The 13,230-nt window shown below is 45.9% G+C and overlaps 2 protein-coding genes across 3 annotated transcripts; one reads left to right on the top strand and one right to left on the bottom strand.

The window, feature by feature from the left end:
- The first annotated feature begins 75 nt into the window (after nucleotides 1-75).
- LOC121360883 (translation initiation factor IF-2-like) lies at nucleotides 76-1,422 on the top strand. 2 transcript variants are annotated; one of them, XM_041481002.1, is made up of 3 exons: nucleotides 76-780; nucleotides 938-1,113; nucleotides 1,224-1,422. In XM_041481002.1, the coding sequence occupies exons 1-3, from the start codon at nucleotides 76-78 to the stop codon at nucleotides 1,420-1,422; spliced, it is 1,080 nt and encodes a 359-aa protein (XP_041336936.1). The 2 variants fall into 2 exon arrangements, with proteins under 2 accessions (XP_041336936.1, XP_041336937.1); XM_041481003.1 differs by lacking the exon at nucleotides 1,224-1,422 and having other exon boundaries at nucleotides 938-1,189.
- Nucleotides 1,423-2,434: 1,012 nt separating this feature from the next.
- On the bottom strand, nucleotides 2,435-12,752 carry LOC121360884. The gene is made up of 7 exons (XM_041481004.1): nucleotides 12,506-12,752; nucleotides 11,739-11,805; nucleotides 10,692-10,792; nucleotides 7,534-7,659; nucleotides 7,022-7,177; nucleotides 6,476-6,638; nucleotides 2,435-2,573 (listed from the first exon to the last, which is right to left on the bottom strand). The coding sequence occupies exons 3-7, from the start codon at nucleotides 10,720-10,722 to the stop codon at nucleotides 2,435-2,437; spliced, it is 615 nt and encodes a 204-aa protein (XP_041336938.1). The 5' UTR covers nucleotides 10,723-10,792; nucleotides 11,739-11,805; nucleotides 12,506-12,752.
- Nucleotides 12,753-13,230: the final 478 nt, after the last annotated feature.

Below are 13,230 nucleotides of genomic sequence, written 5' to 3' on the forward strand. Positions count from 1 at the left end.
CCCGCCCCCCCCGCGCCCGTAAATGCCGGCGGATCCGCACCCGCTCCGCTTTCTGCGGTGGATGCTCGTCTCGGGATGCTGCGGGACCGGCGCTCGGAGCGCTGTGCGGAGATCCGGATCGGGGGCAGCTACCGCCGCTGCGCGGTGTCCAACGCGTTCAGGTGGGATCGGGATCTGGGCTCGGGGATTCGGGTCCTGGTCCTGCGGGTGTCGGCTGTGGGATCCGGGCAGAGGTGCGGGTGCTGGGGCCGGAGGATCGAGGAGGGATTGGGGCTGGGATCGGGACCGGCACTACCGCCGGCGGGAAGAGCCGCTCCGGGATGGGTGCTGGGACCGAGCCCGGCGCTGCCGCTCCCGCTGCGGCGGGTGCGGGGCTGGGTCGCACCGGAGCTCCGGGCACGCTCCTGCTTATGGCCGTGGGGAGCCAGGGGATGCCGGTGCTGGGCCCGCCAGGAGGACGGTGCTTCCCTAGAGCAGACACTGGATCGCGGCTGGAAGAAGGCAGGGCGCGGGGATCGCCCGGCCCCGGGACCCACCGGCAGCGCCGCCCCCTCAGCGCCGCCTCCCGCCCCGCCCCCGGGATTCCCCCTGGCAGACCCGGGGCCGCCCCGCGGGGACACCGAGCCCCCGGCCCCGGTAACCCTGCGGCCACCGCGCTCGCTGCCCGCATCCCCGGGGAACCTCTGCCGAACGAGCGGGGCAGCCGCTCCGGGACGGCCGCTGGGACCGGCTCCAGCTGTGCCCGGTGTGGGACTGGAGGAGGCCAGGAGCCCCCGAAAGGTAGGCAGCACCTCGTGTCCTTGGGATCTGCAGGGGAGGAGCTGTGCCTGCAGCGTCCTGCCCGCGGCACGCAGCATTCCAAGCACACGGGCACCGGGGTACCTGGACAGCGCTGGCACGGACACGGCTAAAGGGCTGCCTGTGGCTCCTCGGCCAGGGCTGCTCTGAACAGGCACATGGAGATGCTTCAGCCCGGACAGAGACCACTGACAGCCCAGAAGGACCCGAGGAGCAGCTGGCACCATCTGGGAATGGAGGCACGGGGCCGTTTGCAGAGGGGCTCAGACAGCAATTCCTGATTCTGGCCTCCAAGAGTTCCCACACAGCTGCCAGGTATGTCTTGACCACCCCAAATCTCTTCCCTCCTTTCTTGTCCGAGGCCGCTGTCCATCAGCAGCATTTAAGCTAAGGCAATTTTCCCTCACAAATACTAAATCCCCAAGCAATAGGCGTTGGAGATGCCTTAAAATCAGAGGTTTGAGTTGGGATGAAGTTTGGAACTTTTCAGGGAGCCAGTTGGAAGTGCAGAAGTGGTGGAAGACTTTTGCAGGTGGGTCCCACCAGAGGTGTGCTCTGAAGGCAGGGATGTGCATCTCGCAAGGAGCTGTCAGGTTCTTCCAGCAGGAATTCAGCAGGGAATGAATGTGGGGCTGCGGGTATAATTCATCTGAACTAGCAGATACTGAACCCCAAATCCAGGCACCACATGCAGAACAATCTTTGTGCTGCCCTGTCAGCTAAAGCCTCTGGGCTGGGAAATTTCAGCAGCCTAGTGTATGGAATGATCTAAATCCCAGCAGCCAGCATACCCAGAGGGACAATCCACATCCCAGGGTGGCACCCTGTGTCCTTCCCCTGCTGCTGGTGGGACAAATTCCCCTCGGTAGAGTTGGGCCTGGCCGGGCAGGAGCTGGGAGCAGGAGGGGCGGGAGAGCGGATCGGGAAGCGCCGGGAGAGGAGGCCGCTGGAACGGGACCTGAACCAGCTGAAAACATTCTTTCCCTGCAGAAGCCAGGAGCTGAGGCACATCCCTCCTGGCCAGGCTGGTGGGCTGGGGGAAAACACCGTGCCCCTGGCAGGAGCTCTGACTCTGCTTTTCCTCCCAGCTCCTCAGCAGTGCCAGGGCCACCGTGAGGGAGCTCAGCCCCAGAAAACCCCACAGCATCCATGATTCCAAAAGAGAAATCATCCATTGTAGTAAAAAACCTAAACATCTGTTAAAAAGGCTATGACAACACTGTAACAGGATTCCCAGGAACCTTCTGGTTTGCTCTTGGTTCTGTTTTTATGTGTTTTTAGTCCCTCAGTGGGCAGCTTGTAGAATTTATTCTGGGTCTTAGAGGTTGAGCAGGGCTGGCTTTGGCTTGGCCTTCACCTCTGGTCCCACTTTGTGCCAAGCTGGGTGAACTCATGGCCTCAGCTTTTCCCTCCAAAATATCCCTTACTCATTTCCGCGCAGATGAACTCAGATTTTGCCCCAGACTGTCCCCTCCTCACCTCCTCTTGCCCTCGGTGTCCGTTCTGTTCCCCACAGGTGCCCTGGTGACACCAGGGCGCTCCCTCTGCCTTTCTCCAGCCCGAGGCCGCTCCTCCGCTCGCTCCCTCTGCTCTTGTCTCCCACAGCAGGGCACAAAAGGGGAAAGCTTTCATTCATTCATTCATTCATTCCTTCTGCAATTAACTGACAATTATTTCCAGTTGCCCCGTGAGAAGAACATGACTCACAGCCATCGGGGCCTGACAGGGTCCTGCAGCGAGAGCTCAGCGCACGTCCACAGGGGTAAGCCCAGCATCTGAAAGAAAAAAACAGAGGAGGAAAATGTGACTGACCTATTGTGCTTCTGAGTTATTTCAGGTTTTTAAAGCCCAGCCAACATTTGCTCTTGGCTTTGGTTGGGTGACTCATGAGCAGTGGGCACAGGTCATGCCATTCATGGGGGCAGAAAAAGTAGATTAAGCTCTCCTTATTTCAAGCAGTTATTAAAAATGATTTGTAACTCTTTAAACACAACACCCTTTAATTGCCATGGTGTTTATTCCGTGATTTTAACTAATTCTCAGTATATTTTATAAAACTTAAAATAACACCTGCTCCTTAACAGACTCCTAAAACATTAGACAAAAAGTCCTACTACCAGTCTCAGGCTTACACAAGAGACCCTCCCCACAGCCAAACAAAAAAATCAAACTATCGTACCAAAAGTAGCCCTTAGTAACATTAAAAACACAACTCAGGCATACCCGCAAATTTATTTCCTCCAAACACCAAACACTTCAAATTCTGAATCAAGAACTCTTTAAAAAGTAACAAAAACCATCAAAAAATACTTCAAATGTAAAAACCGTAAACATATAAGTAAATATTACTCAAAGCCCACAAAAATATAAATCAATCTAATCAATATCCTAAATACAAAAAACCCCACTATACAAAGTAGTACCATTCTAAATATAACATAAATAAAAGTCTTTTACCAAGAAACATGTCTCATAATAAATAAAACCACAATGTAAAGATATAGGTAATAATAGTAACTCAACAATCTAAAATTTCTTCAACACCAAAATACTTTAAGAACTTCAATATTTATAAATAACAGCCTTCAATAAGTTAAGTGTTCATGAAATCAAACAAAATTAAATTTCGCTACATTTAGGTCCAGATATTCTCAAATTACATTTGATCACTTTAATATTGTATTAAAATTAAGTTTATTATTCCTTAGTATCAGAATTCATTCATTCTCAATTTAAATTTTATTTAATGTAATTTCTCCTATATTTTATTAAAAATCATTTATCTAAACAAGTATATGGTTAATTTTCTTAAAAAAATAAAACTCCAATTAAAACAACTAAAATAAAACACTAACAAACACATATTCATAAGTGAAACAAACACAGTTTATCACATCATCAATTTAATCAAAAATTCTATTCTTCAATGCAATCTCTACTATTTTTATCTTTTATAAATAACACCAAAAAATAGCAATTAATATTAATATCATACTAGTTAAAATTTTTACTCTATTTCCTTAGTATATAAATATTTTTAAAAAGTTGTCTTAACTTCCTCAAACACTTACTACTAATATACCAATTCTAAAATAGAAATATATTAATTTTTGTAATAAACATTATTTATAAAACAATATTGTAATATTTGCAGCTGACTTGAATATACTTTACCATCTCTCTATATAATTATCTAGAAAACATTTCTAAGTCCTACTTTTTTATTCTTTAACTACTTACACATCTCTTAAACCAAGTTAACACTCTAACTAATCTCTACACTAACTCTATCATTTAACCTAATATTATCTCATAATTTTAAATATTTTTCAAAATTAAAAAGAAATTAAACTTCATTAAAAACCTCCTCCAAACTATTAATCTTGTAACTTTCCTCAGTTATTGTTACAAAAGCACTTCAATAAAAAATCCACCTGTAACATTATTTTTCTAAGTTTCACACTAAGTAATCAATCTCTCATACAACTACATTTCCTCCACCCTCACACTCACAATACCCAAATCCAAACTCACAATCCTGTCTATAATCGTCTTCAAATCTTTTTTAAAAAGTTTACTGTATTCAAAACATCTCTGTTCCTAAAAGTTTTACTCATAACTATTTTTAAAACAGTATATGAAAATATACTAAATAAATATATTAAAATTAAAATTTAAACTATATCCAAACCCTAACTCTACCTAAATAAAATAATTAACAGCAAACCCAAATATTTTCTATATCAAAAGTAAAATCCAAATAATTTTAACTTAACATTTTAACTTTACCAATAGAACAACTAAACCTGTTTCTTAAATAAACCTAAAAAATCATTTTCCAAATAAAATAATGCAACCTTCCACTAATTTGAAATGTATCAACTGTTACAAACTAAAATAATAGACAATATTTTAATACTTAATAATTACATAATTTCACATCTGTTACCAATTATATAATTATCTAAATAATTCCTAATTGTTATCAATTTCTCCTTTACTACATTATTTTACTCTAATATTTCTTCATACTTGTAACAAAAATTTATAATAAAAACAGTGTGTATCATTATCTTACACGTCTCTGTACAATTTTATAAAACAAAATGTGTCAATAGTTTATTTCTCATACCAAAACATAAATTTCACTTATATCTCAACAAGTACAAAAACCCAAATGAATTTCAATAAAAAACATAAAACCACATCGCACAAAAAACCACACTGACCACTCCACCAATAAAAAACCAAGGTAAAAACAAATGTAAATTACACAGCATAAATACAACTGTAAATTCCACAGAGTTAATGTAAATTACACAAAAATTCCACATTCCACCTAACATCTTGTATTGCACCACAAAAAACTATAAACTTTAAGTTTCTGTATAGATATAAAAATCAATAATATTATAAAACTCCTATTAAATAATAAGTTAAAAATATAAAATTCAGTCAAAATCAAATATTCTACTCTATTTTCTTTGTGTACTTTTAATTATACAATTTTACCAATTATCCAGTCTAAAACATTTAAGTAACTTTAGTTAAAGTTTCAAATTTAAATACTTTGTATTTATCTATCACTACTCAAAAAAAATCCATTCTTTACTTACTCAAATAATATACCAATAAAAAACATTACAAATAATCCATATAATTAAAAACCCTTACATTAACTCCTACTATAAAAATAATTACTAATGTAAAACATAGAAATCATTTATCCATCAGTACTAATCAAAATATAAAAATAATTTCAAACCTTAAAACTTAAAAAAAAAATGGTAGCATCTCTTTTTATACCACCTATTATTTCAACAGCAAGACTAAAACAATTAAATAAATGAAAATATTATCTAAGTAAACAATCTAATACTACATCCCTTACATTAAATAACTTTTTAACAGATATTAAAAATATTCAACATGCAGTTTTACAAAACAATAAGTTTTCTTAACACACAAATATAAATATAAGAAAAATTAATAAATATATAAAATTATCTAATCCCTCAAAATATCTTTATAAAAACACACAACTCTAAAATATATTAAGAATAAATAATAAAACTTAATTTATTTAATAAATAAATTTAAACACCATAATTTAAAAAATAACAAAATTGTACATTTTAATTATTATAATAATGCTACTACTAATAATAACACATTATTTACATAAATATTTATAACCAGTGCTTAACAGATCCATTAATAAGAATGTCTTAATGCAGAGAGGGAGGAGAGATGTGGGAATTGGAAAAGCAGAAACTTCCAGAGACACTAGAAGATTTGATCTGCGGCCTTGGAAGAAGCTTGCATTGATGTAGAAATCCAACACACAGACCTCAAGCAGAAGAATCATAAACTTCTGGTTCTATGGTTGTAAGTAAGAGTAGGCTTTCAATAAGTGAGAAACTGAAGGGTGAGATGGAGAAGGGTTTGTGATGTGAGGGTGTGGTGTGTAGAGGGGCTGGGAGCTCAGAATTGTAACAGAGCATGTGTGCAAGCGAGACAGAAGCCTGCTGAACAGAGGCACCCACAGTGCAGCAGAGTTCAGTAAAAGTGATGGGTTAGAAAAGCAAAATAAACCCTGTGGCAGCTGTCCCTTGGGTTAGAAAGTTATATATTGCCTTGTCATGGAGAAACTCTTGCACTGTAGCCAGCTGCTTACTCCTTTAAAGTCTCAGGGCCTCTGAGCTGATGTTTGTGCGAGCAATAAATCCTTCTGAACCCACACCAGTCCCATCCCTTGGTTACTGGCAGTGACAGCAGCTCTGGCCGGGGCTCTCTGTGTCTCAGGCACGGCAGGGGCCAGGGTGCTCCAGCGGGACAGCCTGGAACCAGAGCAGACCAGCGGGGTTAGCCAGGGCTGGGGACAGCTGGGGACAGCAGCCAGCAGAACCACCAGCCTCTGGGGCTTCATGTCAACCGCACAGAGCATCCCAAACGTGGGATTTACAGACCTCGCACTCCCTTGTCACAAAAGCTGGGTCTGATCTACCTCTCAGGGTGGCCAACGCCTCCTCCCCCAAAAACACAGGAATTACAATTTTGTGCTGCTTTTACAACCTTCATGTCAGCTTTGCAACTGCAAATCCCAGCAGGTCCCTGCTGCACAGAGCACCAGTCTGCAGTGATCTCCACTTCCCTGGAAAACCTGCTGCAGCCCCAGGCTGTACCAAGGTGAGTACAAGTCTGGAGAGCTAAGAACCCTCACCTGGCTGCTGCACTTGGAGCGAGATCCAGCTACAAATGGAATTCTGGAGACAGCCTCCAAAATGTTCTGTAATCGTACCTTTACAATGGCTCCAAAGGGCAGCAGCTCCGGTGCCAGACCAGGACCTGCACGAGTCCTTGTGCCAGCCCTGGCTCACTGGAAAGCACAACAAATCAACCATCACACAGGCCTTGTTTGCAGAATTCCTGCTCCAAACCCTCACCTCTCCTGCCCCACACTGAGGGAAATCTGACCCAGTATTAATAAATAGTGTTTGCTGAGAGCAGTCGTCACCCCAGTCCTGCAGCCTTGGTGCACAGACAATGCCCAGCCTGCCCCTCTGGGCACAGCCAAACACCACAACTCCATCATCCCCGGGAGCTCTGGCATTTGCTCTTCACCTCTGCCCTCTTCCAGCAGACACAGGTGGGGCTGGGCTGTCAGAACGGCATTCCCTGGGCAGTTCATCCCAGCAGAGAGGAGAAGAGGAAGGCTGTGTCCCTTTGACTTACCCCACAGCCTGGGCAGGACCAGGAGCCCTCCAGCGCAGACCCCTGGTGCTGAAGCCTCTTGGCTTTGGCTGCTTAGACACCGAGGCTTTTGGCAAAGATGGGAGGAGTTTGATGATTTTTCCTGTCCTGAAAGAGAGGAGGGAAAAAAAAATTAAGTCCACTGCAAAGGTCAAAGGATCCCAGCTTTCATATTTCTGCTCTGACCGCTCACTGTGTGGTTTTATCCATGAGAGGTGACGCCAATTCTAACATAAAAGTGCCCTTTTCCAGCATTTTTATTCCTAACTATTTTAGACATTAAAAGGAAGCTCATTTTTCTTATTGCATTCTTTGCCTGATTTTAACAGAACCATTTTCATCCCAGGACCTCGCTTGTCAGTCCTTTACCATTGGACTTGGAACAAAGGAAGGGACACCCAGGATGCTGCATCACAAGAAATCCCGAAGAGAAACCCCTCCAAAACCTGACAGAAAAAGGTTTCAAGGCACTCCAGAACACAGCCAGCTGTTCATGCCTTGTCAGGCCACAGCAACCCTGTCACATCCACCCGAGCTGTGCAGGCCAGGCAAAGGCTGCCCTTCCTCCTAGGCAGCACTGCCTGAGAGCACAGAGAGCCATCCTGGGCAGCACCTGGAAACAGCAGGGGAAAGGCAAAACGAAAATGTTTTCTGTCAGAAAATGAGTGTCTGTAATCAGAACTTGTGGACACTTTCATGTGATAAATACAGGCCATGCCCATCCTTCCAGCCCAGGTGAAAACAGGAAGGAGAACTACAGGAAAAGCAGGAAGACAGAGTCCCTTGTTTGGATCTATTTCCTAAAGACACTTCTGCATTGATATCGTTTATATCAATAAAACTTTGTGTTCTTTAAAAGAATGGATTGCTGCTAAAAAAAATAATATTCTATCAGCCATAGCCAGGACAAGCTGCAGCTGGAGAGCCAGGGAGATGCAGGAACTTGGCACACCAGGGATAAGAGCAGGGGAAGCAGGGGAGGTGTCGGGGGAGAGCTGGAGAAGTGAAGGAGCAGGCAATCTTGTAAAAAATAAATCTTGTTTAGATTCATCAGTGCTGGGAACAAGGAAAATGCATGGTGCTGGATGCATCTAGGACGTAATGCCCCTGGTTTGGTTGTTGTCCTTTGCTCCTGGGCTTTGGCTTCAGCCCCTCTCCAGAGGAGCAGGGAATTCCTGCAGGGAAAGGGGGAGCCTGGTCCCACTCCAGGGATATGTCCAGTAAAGGAGGGCAGCTGTTTGGAGTAACTGACCAGTGTTTTTGTTACACACAACAGTCAAACCAAACAAGCACTGAAATGGACCACACCGAGCTGGAACACAAAGTGTTCACAGCAGGCAGAGGCAAGAGGTACACACAGGACCAAGAATTACCATTTCACTTGGCTTTTCTGCTTACAGCCATTTTAATTCTGCTTTACCTCACAGCTGCCATTCTGCCATTTCCATTTCCAGGAGCCTGTGTCACGTGTAGCTGAGGCTAGAAATCCTTACTCGGGATTTCCACATCTCACCTGGATTGCCAGGAAGCACGTGCACACATGCATGCCCATTTCTGTGATATGTCAGTCAGAAGTCACGTAACCCAGCCACTTGCTCCTCACTGCACCACTTAGAAATGCATTAAAAAGCCAGAAAAAAACCCCAAAACAACCAAATAACAACCCACAGCAGAGAGAGCTTAGTGCAGCATCATCTTAATGTTCTGCTCAGTGATGGAGAGAAAGAAGGAGGAAAGCTGTTTTCCAGTACTCCCAGGTCTGGACCAAGCAGTTTGAAACAGCCGAAATTGCCCTCACCTGCAGCTTTGCTCCTTGCTTCAGCCTTGCCCTGACTTCTGAGGGACCAGAGGCACCAGACAAGCCAAAACTGGCAGCACTCGCACCCACTGCTAGAACGGACATCTTCGTGTTCTGTCTTTGGCCAAACAACCCCCAGGACGTTTCTGCTTTCCTGTCAGACTTGGCAAATTTCATTGACATTTATCCAGGCAGCAGACACCCTGTATGGCTCTGGGGTCAGATCCCCTTTGGCACAAAAAGCCGAGAGAAGACTGGAGGGAAGAACCCAAGAGCAAATTGAAATCCCGGAATGCAACGAAGGCCTGCTTCTGGCAGGTTCCTGTTGGCTCTCGGGGCACAAGAAAGGCCTTTGCACCATTTGCATCCATGTGAAAAGCCAACACCGAGCACTTGGCTTTAAAGATGTTTACTCAGTGTTACAGACATAGAATTGCTTTGGGATTTGGCATCTCCTGCACCCACACAAACACATTAAAGGAATTAAGTGCAGAGTCCTGAAGTTCAGTTATTCCAATTCTATTTTGGTAGGGTCACCTGACATAACAAAATCCACAGCAATACTTAAAAAAATGAAAAGCAACTCTCCCTCCCCCCCCCACTTTCAATTTTCCAGTTTAGGAAAACTGTCTCACCCTTCACACGAGACTGAAAATGGAATAAAAGTTTTTGTAACTCCTCTCAGTTGCCCCATCTCTGGGCCAGAAAAGGGCTTAATCCAATAAGTTTTCCTCACACAAAGCACCAATTTATCAGATTATGCCCTTTTCTGACCCAGAAATAAGTTAACTGAGAAGCATTTTAAAAAATTTTATTTAATTTTCAGTCTCACGTGAAGGGTGAGACAATACAGCTGTCATAATTCATGTCATCACAATCAGAAGCCAGCTATTTCCTAATTACAATACAAGCGTTTCTTGTCCTATCAGCTTTTGTCACACCATGCTGTAAATGCCTTAAAGCCAATCATCTAAAATTACTCCTCGTGAGTCCTACTACAATGCATCTTTCATAGTTCTATTTCTCTAAAGTATCCAGTCTTATTTACAAACTCATCCTTTAAAGCTCATTTCTAGCTCCATTTCTCTCTCAACAATGTCTGTCCCATTCCATGGCATTTCTAAGTCAGCATTTCTTATCTCAGAGTTTACATCCAGATACATACTATGTGAACCTCCTGCCAAACTCTGAACATTTTCTACAGGTCCATTTCCCTCACCAGAGCGTTCCCTGCCCAGCACAGGAGCTGTGAGTGCTGTTGCAGGGCACAGGTCTGAAGGAGCACTGGAGCTGTGACATTAAAGCCAGCAAAAGCAATTATCAAGTAGAAAGAGATCCTCACCTGGTCCAACGACTGAATCCCTGTGGCTCATCCTCACGGGGTGACCCTGCTCCAGGGAGGAATCTCCACACAGCTTCCAAGACCTGGGGTCAGACACTGCCCTACCAGCAGAATACAAAGGGTTAATGAAGCTTTTTGTACACGTTCTGTCCCCAGAGTGGTTTGACAAAACAGCCACCAACGTGGATCTTGATTAAAGGCAGCTTGTACCCATGCCTGCAATAGACTTTCATGTGTTGTTTCCTCAAAGTCTCTGTTTTAATGTATTTTGATATTAAAAGTTAATATTTAAAGTTTACATTTAAACAGGATTTAACATGAGCTGTGCACGCTGCCATGCTCCATGCCCTGAGGAAGAGCTGGATATCCTCACACTCACCCGGGCCGAGGCAGCTCTCACACAGGGAGGGAGCTGCTGCAGCATGCAAAACATTTAAAAACCACCCCTGCCTTGAGGGTGGCCAGAGCTGGGAGAAAACCCTTCCCACCACCCTCCTGCACTTCCCTCCCTGCCGCTGCTTTGCTCCCAGCTTGGGAAGGTTTGCTCGGGGGCATTTCAGCATCACAAAGGGCTTTTCCAGCCTCGGGGGTTCCGTGGGAGCGCAGTGACTGACCCAGCTGCGCACAGGCAGGGAAGCTCTTACACACAGACCATGCCGAGCCAGAGCCCTCCAGGGCATCCCTGGAACAGCAGAGAGCAGGAAAGGCACAGCTGCAGCACTCATCCTGCTCCGTGCTCTCCCATGAACACCATTTCCTCCCGGTCCTGAGAGCCCCAAGGAAAATCACTATCAGGGTGGCACTGAAGCTGCCACTTTTCTGCCACTCTGCCCTAGATCCACGGGCCAGCAGGTTTCTGTGCGAGCAGGAATTATTTGTGCAGGTCAGAAGCTGCTCATCCCCAGAGCATTCTCTTAGGAACACGAAGCTTCCCACGTGCATTTTGTAGCCCAATTTGTAATTTAAGCGTATTTCAAGAGAGTTTAAATCGGAATGAGCTGACCTGGTGCCAGCACAGCATTAGATACGGGGCACCAGGAGACTCACCAGGCGTTCACTGCAGACTCTCCACTTCCAGCACTCCAGCTGCAGTTTTCCCATTTCTCACGGAGTTCTGTTTCCAGGACTCCCATCAGGAAACTGATGGCCGGTTCCAGATGCAAATCCCAAAGGCACCATTGATCCCAGCCACTGCTCCTCTCCCCCCCGATCCCCCCCTCCCTCCTTCCTTTACCCCTTTTATAACCACGGCTCCACCCACGACTCAGAAGGAGGCTCCCAGGTGCCTCCCGAGGCCAAATCATTCCAGGTGTATCAGGAAATAAGTAGAAATAAGCTCGCCCCTTTTGGGGTAACGAATTATCTTTTCCCCCATTCCCCCTTCTGTCTCCTGTTCCCTAAGGCAGAACACTCGGATCAGGTGGGGGTCAGGGGGAAAATGTCAAGTCCAAAACCAAACCAAACTTGTTTTTCCATCGGTTTCCATCAGGAATGTTCAGTTTTCCCCACCGACCCTCGGCCACAGGAGCAGCTTCTCCCTGGGACCCGGGGCGAGGTGGGCACAGGGACACCCATCCCGCTGCCTCCCGGAAAAGGGAGCTCAGCCCATCCCATAAAACGTTGTCACCGCAGCTGGGAAGGCGGCACAGTTTTATTCCATGAAACACGACCCCAGAGAGCCTCAAGTCCCGGGACAAACTCGTCCCACACAGCAGTTTTTCCCACGTACCAGTGCCAAGAGCACACACGTCCCCCTGCGGGTGCCACCACACGCAGGTGACCCCAGCGCACCTCTGTCCCCTCCGGCCACGCACCTGAAGGCACCACCCGCTGGCTCCCGGCGCTGCTGCCCGAGAAAGGGGATTTTCCCGTTCCCGGCACAGCTGCCGCTGGCACGGCAGGGACAGGCGAAGGGAGCGAGCCCCGCGTCCAGCGCTGCAGGGCGGACACGGGCTGGGCAGGGCCGGGACCGCAGCCCGCGGGTACCGCCCGCAGCTCCCGCCGCGCCACCTTCTCCCGGGGCAGCAGCTGTCCTTGGTCATCCCCGCTGCTCCCAGGGAGTCAAAACCGCCCTGGGAATTTGCTTCTGACAGCAGTCATCAATTTTCTGATGGGAGTCCCTGAAACAGAACTGAGTATCTGTGGCAAATGAGGGTGCTACGGATGGAGTGATAGCAGAGGAAATCTTGTTCCTGCCAGTTACCCATGGGAAGAAAGTAATTCCCAGCAGTCTTATGCTTGGAGAACAGGGAAAGAGAATTCTGTGTCCTCTCCTGCTTAGGATGTACATTTTCACTGTCCTAAAAAGGGACCATTTGAGGCTTTAGAGAGATTGGCGTGGGTCAAGGATCTGCTGCCTTGGCAGGGCAAAAGCTGGAGCTGCCGTTTGTGACTGTGACAGACCTGAATAATTAGAGATCAATGGGAAGTTGTTCAGTGCCCCAGAAATGACAGAGAATGTCAGCTTGACTGGTGTCACATGTAGAGCTGGGACAATGACCCTGAACACCCCCAAAAGGTTGTGCCCCTAGGGTGAGTT

The sequence above is a fragment of the Pyrgilauda ruficollis genome, unplaced genomic scaffold (genome assembly GCF_017590135.1).
Source record: "Pyrgilauda ruficollis isolate IOZ18807 unplaced genomic scaffold, ASM1759013v1 scaffold547, whole genome shotgun sequence".
NCBI lineage: Eukaryota > Metazoa > Chordata > Aves > Passeriformes > Passeridae > Pyrgilauda > Pyrgilauda ruficollis.